Raw genomic sequence first — 12251 nt, forward strand, 5'->3', positions numbered from 1 at the left:
GCTGTGTCCGTATTTCCAGCATTTTATTTTTCCATGTCACTTATATCCCATCATCTCCGTTCTTCCAGTGGTAAAGTAAGCATGCTGGCCAAAAGAAATGCAAAGAAAGTGGATTCTGGAAAGCTTGAAAGTGCCACCTACGAGATGCCTGTGGTTCCGGACGATGCGGAGCGACACCAGAAGATAATGCAGTGGATAATGGAGGGGGAGAAAGAGATCAGCAGACACAAGAAAACCGTCCATAGGTCAGTGATGGCTCACAGCCTGGAAGTTCTCCTGAAATGTCACCATCTGGACCAGCCTGAGGGGTGAAGATCCACCGAACCTGATCCTTCAGTCACATCCAGAGCTGCGTTCAGAGTTCTGCTTGTGGTCTCTTGAAAACTTTTGCCAAAGCCCTAACGATTTAGGAAAAAAATCCCCAGAATATTCTACTAATTCTGCATTAGAGTATTTTCTGCTGCAGACTTTGGCATTGCAGAGGGTGTGATTTTTGGCATGCCCTAAAATCTGCATAATGTGGGATGTATTTCAGCAGGTTTGTGACTGCAGCTTTGTGTGTGACTGGAGTATAAGCAGTACTAAAGCAAAGCTGCTCAGCATTTCATGTAGATTTAACCTGTGACGTCATTGTGAGCGGAGCTAGGACTTCAGTAGTCATAAAGCTTCATAGGATACCGGTTATAACTATGATTCACCTGCTGATTCACATTTTAGCTTTAGGATCTGATAACCTTGAGGTAACGGGATTCTTACAATTCTACTTACAGCTCATCAGGTGCCAAGAAGCAATCCACTCATGATGTGCCTAGACCGCTTTCCATAGAACGACCTGGCGCGGTCCATCCTTGGGTCAGTGCTCAGCTACGCAACGTGGTGCAGCCCTCTCACCCCTTTGTCCAAGACCCCACCATGCCACCCAATCCTGCCCCCAATCCACTGACGCAGCTGGAAGAGGCACGCCGGCGGCTGGAAGAGGAGGAGAGAAAAGCTGGAAAAGCGCAAGTGAAGCAAAGGTATCAGAAACGTACTGCTTTATCCGATATTCTGCTGTATAACGTTATGTACCGGAGCCGCCAGTTATATGGGGGTGCTGCAATTACAGGTATAGATCGCAACCCATAAAACCAACAGGCAGGGAACACAGGATACTTTTAAAGGGTCGTCCACATTGGACCATCCCGTCTTTGTTATAAGATGCCTTATTGATTAGCTGACCATGGGGTGTCCTGCGGCTGGAGTCCCCAGTGATCGGCTGTAATCTGTGTAGATCCCTGGTAGCAAGTTTTCAATTTCCTCACAGCCGACACCACAGGAGTATTACAGCCCCATTAAGATGAACCGAACGGCTCTCCTGACGTGTCTTAATAAATACTAGTATTTCCCCATCAAATACTGTGGCACCTTTTCTTAAGACTTGTGCCGTTCCTCTGTTAGGGTATGTTCACACGCAGTAGCAAAATACGTCTGAAATTACGGAGCTGTTTTCGCCTGAAAACCGCTCCTTATTTTCAGAAGTTTTTGCAAGTACTCGCGTTTTTTCGCTACGTATTTTACAGACGTTATTGGAGCTGTTTTTCAATGGAGTCCATGAAAAACGGCTCCAAAAACGTCCCAAGAAGTGACCTGCACTGCTTTGACGCGGGCGTCTCTTTACGTGCCGTCTTTTGACAGCGACTCTTAAAATGACACCTCGTGGGAACAGAACACCGTAAAACCCATTGAAAGCAACGGGCAGATGTTTGTAGGCGTAATGGAGTGCGTGTGAACATTACCCTAATTGTTATCGGTAATGTATGAAATTAGCGTTCCTCTTGTCAATGAGGCTTCTGAAACTCAACACTGATTGGAAAGTGTCAGGACACACACTATTGACAATTGGCATCTGCATTTGCTTGAAAGAATAAAATTGTATGTGTATATTATACTATAGATATGTAAAGATTTTATTCTGTGAAGATTTTTGTCTGCAATAGAATAGTTCTCTTAAAGGAGACGCGCACGCACACACACACACACACACACACACACACACACACACACACACACACGCCGCACTCTGCGAGCACTAATGCCACCTAATCACAATAAATAAATATACATTTCTGCTGAATCTACTTACAATAGTGAGGAACGTGGCGCACATTTTAATCAAATTGTGTAAGCCCGCCTGCCACGACAAGGCGACCGCTATAAGGTGGGTTCCTATATATAATCACTGCCACTATTTAAGCCTACATGATAACCTTGCACCTGACAATCTCTCAGTAGTTCAGCATCAGGCTTTTGGCCTATTTGTCTTGTCGAAATGTCGGATGCCCTGACTTACCTGTGGGATATGTCATTGATATCAGATCGGTGGGGGTCCAACTCGCAACACCCCCGCCGATCACCTGCATTAGTCGCTGTGGCCTTTCCCCGGTTTACAGGCACAGCGCTGTACACATATGTAGCGGCTGTGCCTGGGATTGCAGTTTCTGATCCCACTCAAGTGAATGGTACGGAGCTGCAATCCCAGGTACAGCCGCTACGGATGTGTACAGCGCTGTGCATGATAAACGATGAAGAACCCCGCAGCCTCTTCTCTCAGCTGGTTGGCGGGGGTGAAGGGAGTTGGTCCCCCAACGATCTGCCATTGATGGCCTATCCTAAGGATGTAAAACGCCCGGACAACTCCTTCAAGGGTTTGGGGATGCGTCAGGAAATTACTTGTTGAAATAAGTTTAGGCCCCTGATAACATTTCTCTAGCGCTTCTATGGACGGGCTGGAGGAATGTATTTTTTTTTTTCTTCTTTACATTATAGGTTGTATAGGAAGCAGGTAGGGAGACTATTATTTGCAGGGTTGTAGTTCATATGTTTTAAAGGGAATGTGTTGCCAGAAAAACATGTTTTTTTTAAAAAAAATTAAACATTTAGTGTGTGGGTGATTAAACATTGTTCAAATTTTTTTTATTTTTTTGCACGAGTCCATGTAATATTATAAATTATTTCTAATTTATAATACTACCCATTTTTGGTCACTAGATGGAGCTGTTCCCAAAATTGCAGCATTGCAACATTGGGTTAAAAGCCCTCGCTCTAGTGAGCTCTCAGCATCCCCCCCTCCTTTATCCTGGCTAGTGCCGGGATAAACGAGGGGTTTGAACGGTGTAACCTCCTACGCTGTGTGTCGCCATTTTTTGAGCTAACACACAGCGTAGTAGGTTTACATACAGTAGTAAACACACACAAACACGAACATACATTGAAATCTCTTACCTGCTCCTGCCGCCGCGGCTCCCTCCGGCCCGTCCGCTCCGTTTGCTGCCGCTGGTGCAAGTGCACAAATCCGGAAGCTGCGACCGGAAGTAGTAGTAATACTGTCCGGCCGTGACTTCCGGTCCACAGGAAAATGGCGCCGGACGGCGCCAATTTCGAATAGGACTGTGTGGGAGCGGCGCATGCGCAGTTCCCACACAGACGCCGTACACTGCAGTCAATGGGACGGGAGCCGTTCGCAGTCCCTATGGGACTGTGGCTGCCGTATTCCATGTCTGTATGTGTCGTTAATCGACACACACAGAAATGGAACAAAAAATGGCAGCCCCCATAGGGAAGAAAAAGTGTAAAAATAAGAAAAAGTAAAACACAAACACACAAATGAATATAAACGTTTTTAATAAAGCACTAACATCTTTAACATATAAAAAAATAATTTGTGATGACACTGTTCCTTTAAGTTCAGTACCTTCCTTCTCCATGTCATCCATGTTGTCTTTTATTCGATCGTTGTGCACCCTGCATGTGCTGTGTAGCCATGGATGTCAATCCTTGAATATTATGTACAAGGTCCAAGATAATTCTGTTCGGATTAATTTCAAAATATCTTTATAGTGATCGGAGCTCTAAACTTTTGAGAGAGAGAGTTCTCCAAATCCCCTGCTTCCCTTCACACAGCCATAGATGCGTGATACAAATCACTGCCTGCAGTCACCACCAGGGGGAGCTCATTGCATATGGGTTTATACAGCTTGCATTAAAGGGGTATTTCAATTTCAGACATTTATTGCAATTCCACAGGATATAATTGCCTGAGATCTGCACAATAGGGATGTTCATAGTTGGAGGTACAGCACAACTAAGCAATAAGTCTGGACCTCCATATGTCTTTGGTGCATTCAGGGAGTCCATAGATGGAGAGAGATCATATTCTAGATTGCTGCTGACCTCCCTTCCCTCTGAGGTGTAAAAATCCAGGAGAGAAATGCTGCAGGTTTTGCTTCTTTCCTGTTCTCTATGGATTAGTGTATAAGGACTCCAGAAGGGGTTAAATAAGTATACGGGTGTGTGTTCCCTACCCTAGAGCTGACCACTATTGGTTCATATCTCGTAATCGTGCCTTAATTTGATAGGGTTATAGGTCGGGATGTTCACAAAGATATAGCAGAGCTGGTCCTGTTGGTGCCGGGATGGTTGGTTGTAGAACGGGGGTCTCCAATCTGCGGCTCTCCATATGGTGCATGCTGGGAGTTGTAGTTTTTCAACAGCTGGAGAGTCACCGGTTATAGATCATTTTCTAATCTGTGAGGGTTGTTCTCTAGGTATGTTCAAGAGGTTATCCAGCGGGGGCGCTCCTCTATCAGGCCGCCGTATATCCCACTGCTGAATGTGGTACCAGCGGTCTCCGACATGGACCTCTCAGAGTCACAGTATGTGCCGCTCTTCTTTTCATGTGTCAGTTTGTCTAGTGATTAAATCCCGTCCTCACGTAGCGGCCCCTTTATGTGCGTCTTCCTGACGGTTACTTGTTACCCCCTCGTCCTGCCTCCCGTATTGTTAATCCTCTTAGTTTTCCCTTGTGTGGCCGACGTACAGGACTTCTTTGTTCTGAACATTTTACAGCTTGCATTAGTAGGATGTATGTTTATGGTTTGGTTTCCAGTGCATTGTGCTCATCCGAGGTACAAGAGACAAAATGATGGGACTTGTACTCCTGTTAGGACCATCCCTCTATTTTACAGATTCCTATTGCTTTCAATGGCATACAGGGAAAGTAAGCACTTGTTGCGGGGGGTCCCGGCAGAGCGGGAAGTAGCAGTGTGTTCCCCTTTAAGAACACGCTGCCACTTCTCGCCTGCTGCCCAGCTGGCAGAGCCATGTTGTTGTAGCTGCGGGTTTAACCCTTCCATGCTGTCCGCTCTTCTCTTAGGATGTGCCGTGCGCCTCGACCGTCCCGTCAGGGATGCATTGCCATCACCGCGTCCTCCAGTCTTTTATTTCTTCCTCACATGAAGATGAAACATGAGCAGTAATCTAAATACAGGGCCAGGGGGTGCCCAGCCCCATCACCTCTGCAGCCAGCGTAGTGTATCCAAGCAACCGTACAGAAACAATAGCAAATAATGGAACATTCCTCCCTCGTAGGATGTACGCAGCAGCCTTCCAAAAAGTCATCTCTACGTCTTTAGCTGCTGAATGTTTCACGCAGATCCCACGATGAAATGAGGGAATTTTTATTTCTCTGTTACCGCTCGGAAAATCTGGTTAATATAGAAGTCAGAGGAGCATGGAGAGAAGCGTGGCCTAAGTGCTAGCAAAGCCTCTTAGCCCCTTCTTCCCTAATGACAGGTCAGCCCTGAGAGGAGTACTGGTTGCTAGGGAGATTGTTCTTGACAAGCCAACTGAAGACTGGTTGTTAGGCACGATCTTCTTAGTAACCGGACTTGTCAGACATGATTGAGCCGTTCAACTGAAAGATGGAAATCTAGGTGAACCCTTTGATAGCAGGATGGAATGATTCAGGTAAGGCTCTGTTCACACTACAATAGGTAAAGCAGGATTGACAGACCCCACTGACGTACAATGGGGTCTTCGTCAGAACCCGCCTAGATGTCCGTCAAATTGACGTACAAAAACAGCGCTGCATGTGAACAGAGTCTAATATCTTCTACGAGGGTGTCACGCAGAACTCCCCCCCCACGCACTTTGAATAAGTCAAGGTTTTTGTGTTCATTTTCCAGCTCATGTGTCAGATTCTTTCTAGTGATGGATCTGTACACGTGTGGGGTTTTTAGCTGCTCTTATGTGGACTTTCCAGTCCTGCGTTGATGTCTGTGAGCATACGTTATGTATTTAAAGGGGTTGTCCTGGACATTAAAAAAAAAAAAACAGACGGCAGGCAGGGGGTGTGCTAAAATAGGCAAATAAGTCATCCTCACCGGGTACATCCAGCACCGCTGCACTGGTGTCATCCACCAGTCTGGTTACTTTTATAGGCAGTGATGACGTCCAATTTCATCCCTGTGCCCACTGCAGCCAATCACCGGCCTCCACGATGAGGCGCCGGTCTTCCCAGCATCACCGCTGAGGCCGGTGATTGGCTGCAGCGGTCACATGGATGGAATGGCATGTCATCACTTCCTGTAATACCCCTTTTAGGTGTGGGCTTTTCTCACTTCTGTGCCAGCACCAGGCCAAATTTGGCATGGGAACTGCAAGAGTAATTGAGATTAAGGTTTATTAAGATTATAGTTTTTTTTATTAATGATACAAATAACGATCAATTAAAGAATATTCATTGTATAAAGACGTCTCCTAAGCAGTTATGAAATCTGTTTAAATCAGGAAAACAATTGACCCCATAGTGAACTGGATAAACAAGTTCTCGTCAAGCCTAGGGAGGGGTAGACGGCTGGCACCACTGAATGTCGCCCTAGAGCCCGCATACACCCGGTGCCGGCTCAAGTGAACTAGCGGCACGATCTGCAGATCCGTATTTTGAGCGGCGACATTTTCCTACTGTCAGCATTTCTCTACCTAATATTACCAGGACCCGATGTCTACACAGCGAGAGAGAGAGGCCACCAGTCTGGCAAAGCCCGGCACCCTGTATCCGTCATCGTTCCTGTAATAGAAGCCATGACGCCCGCACTCACTGGCTGACAGCAAAAAGTCTGGTTTATTTACTTCCCTGGTATTAAATCCTAATCCCGGTCTCCATATGGTTACGGTGATTAGGTGGCGCATTGCCTAAAGCTGCCCAGACACTTTTATAGCTGGCGCCCAAACAATCGTTTCCTCCCGACCCCCCCCCCCCCCCCCCTCATACACATTCACGCTCGGCTCAATTTCAGACTGCAAAAACTCTGGAATAGTCGTGCCTACCCTCCGCATTTTGTACCACGCGCTTTTGGCCACCAATTAACCCTTCAACTCGTTTATTTCTATGCCAGGCTTAAGCCACAGAAGAAAGAAGGAAGAAGCTCCGGACCTGGCGATAATGTCGTCGTGGCTTATTATTTCTGTGGAGAACCAATTCCCTACAGGACCCTGGTGAAAGGTCGAGTGGTGACCCTGGGGCAATTCAAGGAGCTGCTTACGAAGAAAGGAAATTACAGGTAAAGATTTTATACTGGCAGTCTGTACATGGGGACCTTGGTTATTCCCAACTGGACTTCACTAGAAATGCCATTACTTTTCTCATCGGTGCGGGTCCGACTGCCAGGACCCCTGCCCATCCCTCCAAAGTTTTTCCTTGCACAGCGGTGGCCTATTCATTTGAAGGAAGCTGGCCTGCTGTTCTCCGCACAGCCGGTGGCTGGCAACTTGGCTATGCAGGGAAGATCAGGATCGCTGAGGATCCTACAGTCTGATCACAACGATCTTAATGATTGCATATCCTAGTGGTGTTCTGTGATGGGAATAACCCCTTACTCATACCATTATAATGTTTAGAAAGTTTACAAATATTTTCTACTGATTTTGCGTTGCGTCATGTAGCCCAGAGCTGCATTCATAATTCTTCTGGTTTCATGTTGGCTCTCGGGCCGTGGATCCGCTCTTGTGTCTGCTGCACCCTATAATTGGTGGAACTATCCTTTAAAGGTTTCCTCCACTTCTTCTACCCAACTGGCATTGTTGGGGGGTCCATAAGCTGGAACCCACCGATCCCTACCACATACTATGCCCATTTTAAGGGGTTGTTCCAAGATTAAATGTTATCCCCTAACCACGGGATAGGTGATAACCTGCTGATCAGTGGGGGTCCGACCGCTGAGATCCCCACCGATCACAAGCACTTGGCTATCTCCGGCAGTGCCGTAGAAAATGAATGGGGTGCATGCGTTGACAATGAGGATATTTCTGCACTAAAAGCCCAATGGACTCCACACCCTGTAGCGATCAGTCGGGGTCACACTTTACAGAAACCATCGAGGTTAACTCTGTCTCCTTCTATTCTAGGTATTACTTTAAGAAAGTAAGCGATGAGTTTGATTGTGGAGTGGTATTCGAGGAAGTGCGAGATGATGAATCTATTTTACCCATTTATGAAGAAAAAATTATCGGGAAAGTGGAAAAAATTGACTAAACTTTCACAAGGAAAAGTGCGAAGAGGACGGAAAGAAGCCTTGATCTAATATATGCTGGAAAGGGGGACATCACTGCGCTCTCCTCGCTGTGATACTTCGTGGTACCGGTACCTACAAAAAAAAAAATGACAGTAAAGGAGTCTCCCGACTACAAGCCGAGGGGCTGTCCAAGACGTAACCGCCAGACGCGCCCACGCGGCCCCTCCCCGGAGAGAGTGAGAGTAGTTTGTATAATGTAGCGGTGTTCAGTTCATCTATAGATTGTAACAGAACCGTGTCTATCAAAGCTGCGTATTTTTGATACCTTGAAATAAACGGGAAGAGAATTTCCACCATCACATCACAGTGCTCTTATGTACATTCAGACGCCGGTGCTGAGGTCACCAGACATACGTCATCTTGTGAGGTCACTAGTAACGCAAGAAGAGCGGAACCATCTGCAAATTTATTTTTCACATTTTTTTTGTTTACGTTTGAACATTCATTTCCACCATTTACCATCCCCGCACCATTTTTCACATTTTTTTTTTTTTTTTTTTTTTATTGGCTCTGCAGTCACATTGATTTGCTTTTGAATGAGTTTTGGTTAAAGCACGCCGAGCCAAGATCTAGGCAATGTTGGTACATAAAATGTATGATCGTGTCTGGCTATTTTAACAAACCTTCTTAAAAAGATTACGCCTGTTTTTGGATCTTTTTGAAAATTAGAAATACAAATTATTATATATATATATATATTTTTTTTCTTTATTATATTAAATTGATCTATTTATGTCTAGAGACTCTCTTTGTCTTGGTGCAGTTACTGCTGATTACAGGAATTACGGTTATTGCGTCTCATTGGGTCAGCGATCATCTAAAGGGTATGTTCTGCGCTCCTTCCGCCGACATGCGACGTGCGGGGATGAGATATAAAGCAAAAATTACTGTAGCATTTATTTTTAGTCTTGCCCAAATGTGGACAATAAAAAATATATAGATATTGTATATCTGACTAGTCACAATAATCTGTCAACTTTTGTAGATAGTCTCCAATTCCAATTTAGGAGAGACGCCGCCCTAGAGGGATCCTCAACTTTTTTTTTTTAAAACAATATTTTGCAGCTTAAAAATTAAATTTACACTGCATGTAGTTGTCTCGTACTGGTCTTGAGTGTCTTTTACTCCAGTAACAACAAGAGCTGCACTCAAAACTTTGCTAGTTTCCTTTTTTCCCAGAGACCAGTGCTTTGTGTGAGTTCCGATGAAAGTTCTAACTATGAGGTCACGGTATAAATCGCAACAGGGCAAGCAGCAGAATTCTAAATGCAGCTCTTGTTGGGACTGGAGCACAAAATAATGAACTCTAAAATGAGTGCAGGAGAGTTGCCTAGGCCTATTACTTCCAGTACATCTTATAAACTTGTTTAGGAGAAAAAAAAATTATTTTTTTTTTGGACCACATTTTTAATGCAGCAAATTTTAGTTTTTCCTGTTTTGGGCCGGTGTCATTTTTTCTGTAATAAAGTTGGTGTTAGAAAAACACAGATCGTTATTTTAATATAAATATATATCGGTATTTTCGTCTCTTATCAGTGTTGCATTGTGGGAAGTGCCCCTGTGCCGAAATCATTAGGCTTGGCATAGAAGTAACAAAGTTTCCCTCTAAAGTAAATAAAATATAATTAAAAAAATTTTTGTTTTTTATTTTTGAAAGATTTTTTTTTTAATTATTAATTGTGCCAAATAAAAATGTGGTTTCTCCAAAAAGTCACTATTTTTACCATCTGCTAAATAGGTTCATTGAAAATAACCTAATTAAAAATGTCTAGTGAATGCGAGGCGCCATGACGTTAATTTGTTAGAAATTATCGATAATTTGAAAAAATAAAAAAAAAAATTTTTTTTTTCCCCCTATAAAAAAAACTGTCGAAATTGTAGGCTAAAAAGCAATTCCACAATGTACCTGGGCCAAAAAATAAATCCATAATAGTTTTGGATTGCCACAGGATCCGGGACCATGAAGTATTTAGGAGCGTTTTTGGTTTATTTGTGTTTTTAATTTCTTAAAAAAACTTTTTTTGCATTTTATGGGCACCAAAAGCAGTTTTAAAACTTCTGAATTATGGGCAATCCATCTTAAAAAAAAAACAAAAAAAAACCTAGAGCATTATTCTTTTTAGGCCTACATGGCAGTTTAAAGTTATGTTGCCAGTTCATCATGATACATTGTACCAAACTTCAACTTCTAGAAATTGTTTCCATTTTTTTTTTTTTTTTTTTTTTTTTTTTTTACAGCAAAATTCGTCAATTAAATCTTGTGCAACCTAAACGCCACAATGAAAATGCGATATCCCTTTGATTAAAGGGGCTACTTATGACCGTACAAGAGTATTAAAAAAAAAAAAAAAAATGGTGCTTTAATGTAAATGGAATTTGTCATAAGCATTTTTTGCAAGTTATTGAAAGCGGCCTTATTTGTATCCAGCGCCACAGATGTAGAATATTTTCAAAGAAGGTTCGTGTAAAATTCTGTTCATTAAATACAATTGTGAATTGAAACTATTTTGTGTATATTATGTTTTCTAATATTATATAGTATAATATATATATTGCATGTTCTTTGTAAATTTCCACTGCTTTATTTTGGGGGTTGCAGATATTCTGTTCGAGTCACGTCCATAGAGTAGGTTATTTTTACAGTATATAAATTATCCCTCTACTGTGTTTCAGAGGTCCTGTACATAAATCTTAAAAAAGATGAACCTACCCAAGGAGAATTTTTATTATGTAAATGGATGTATAAGTATTGTAAGAATCTAAATGTTACCTTTTTTTTTTTTCTTTTTTGTTTATGGCAAAAAAAACACAACTTATTTTATTTGTTTTTTTTGGTCTAGATTCAAGTAGCAAAAATACATGTTTCCATGTAAAAATGTAAAATGTTTTTTTTTTTTATTTTTTTTTATTTTTTTTACATTTTTATTTCCTGAATCAAATTTAAAGCTAAATGTGAATAAGATAAAAATAGATACGTTGGTAATTATATTTTTCTTAACCTGTTTTTGAGAAATAATAAAATTTGAATCTTATAAATTGGATTGAAATTCTTCATGTATACTGTAAAAAAAAATGTGTAATTTTTTTCTTTTTTTAATTTTGTGTTTTTTTTACAGATTTTTGTATCTAATGGGATGTCATTATAGTTACTTTTTTTTTTTTCCTAGAATACATTTGACAACCCATTGACTCAATGTGGCTCTCCATTTTTATTTTTAGTGGCCTTTTAACCAGTTTCTTTTTTTCTCTAACTTAATACGATCATTGTGGTCATATCAGTCATTTTTATTTTCCAATTTTTTTATTTTTTTTTTAACTTTTGGACGTACATAAATTAGTTTAGATAATAGAAAATATGTATGGCTCACTTTTTTTTTTTTAACATACCTCTTTTGCTTTGTTATAATCCGTACGTTAGAATACATCAGATTTAAAGCCAAAGTATGTTATGTTAGCCGCAGAATTTTTGCTGAAAATGTCATTTGTGCTATGTCTGTGGGGGAAATATCTATTCTACACGTGTATCTGAGTGTAACGCGTTTCGTCTACTTAGTATGTCACAGAGTGCCTTGAAATGTACTTCAATGAATCTTCAACATAATGCTTTTTATCCAGGGGATGTGTAAGGTTTTTTTATTCATGTTTTTCACTTTTTCTAGAGGTTTCCTTTGTAAATATGTACATTGTCTTTAGCAAAAAATAAATAAATCCAGCAGCTTTCCTGAACACACCGGTCGCTGATCAAAACCCCACAGATAATGTCTTGTAAATTTTTTTAAAAGGTACTTGGAGATCAATAAAATAATGTCATATGTACTCGTGCCTGTTGTGTTTTTTGTATGTTGTAACTTTATCTACCGA

At 41.8% G+C, this 12251-nt stretch overlaps 1 protein-coding gene across 2 annotated transcripts in view; it reads left to right on the forward strand.

Moving 5' to 3' along the window:
* AXIN1 (axin 1) overlaps positions 1-11236 on the forward strand; it is a 44976-nt gene extending 33740 nt beyond the window's left edge. The window contains exons 7-11 of one of the 2 annotated variants that reach the window (XM_075830676.1): positions 69-245; positions 771-1016; positions 4584-4691; positions 7215-7379; positions 8224-11236. In XM_075830676.1, the coding sequence (XP_075686791.1) occupies positions 69-245; positions 771-1016; positions 4584-4691; positions 7215-7379; positions 8224-8350 (823 nt within the window). In that variant the 3' untranslated portion in view covers positions 8351-11236. The remainder of the gene's footprint in view (positions 1-68; positions 246-770; positions 1017-4583; positions 4692-7214; positions 7380-8223) is intronic. The other variant, XM_075830677.1, reaches the window with a different exon arrangement.
* Positions 11237-12251: the final 1015 nt, after the last annotated feature.

This window comes from Rhinoderma darwinii, chromosome 6 (assembly GCF_050947455.1).
Source record: "Rhinoderma darwinii isolate aRhiDar2 chromosome 6, aRhiDar2.hap1, whole genome shotgun sequence".
NCBI lineage: Eukaryota > Metazoa > Chordata > Amphibia > Anura > Rhinodermatidae > Rhinoderma > Rhinoderma darwinii.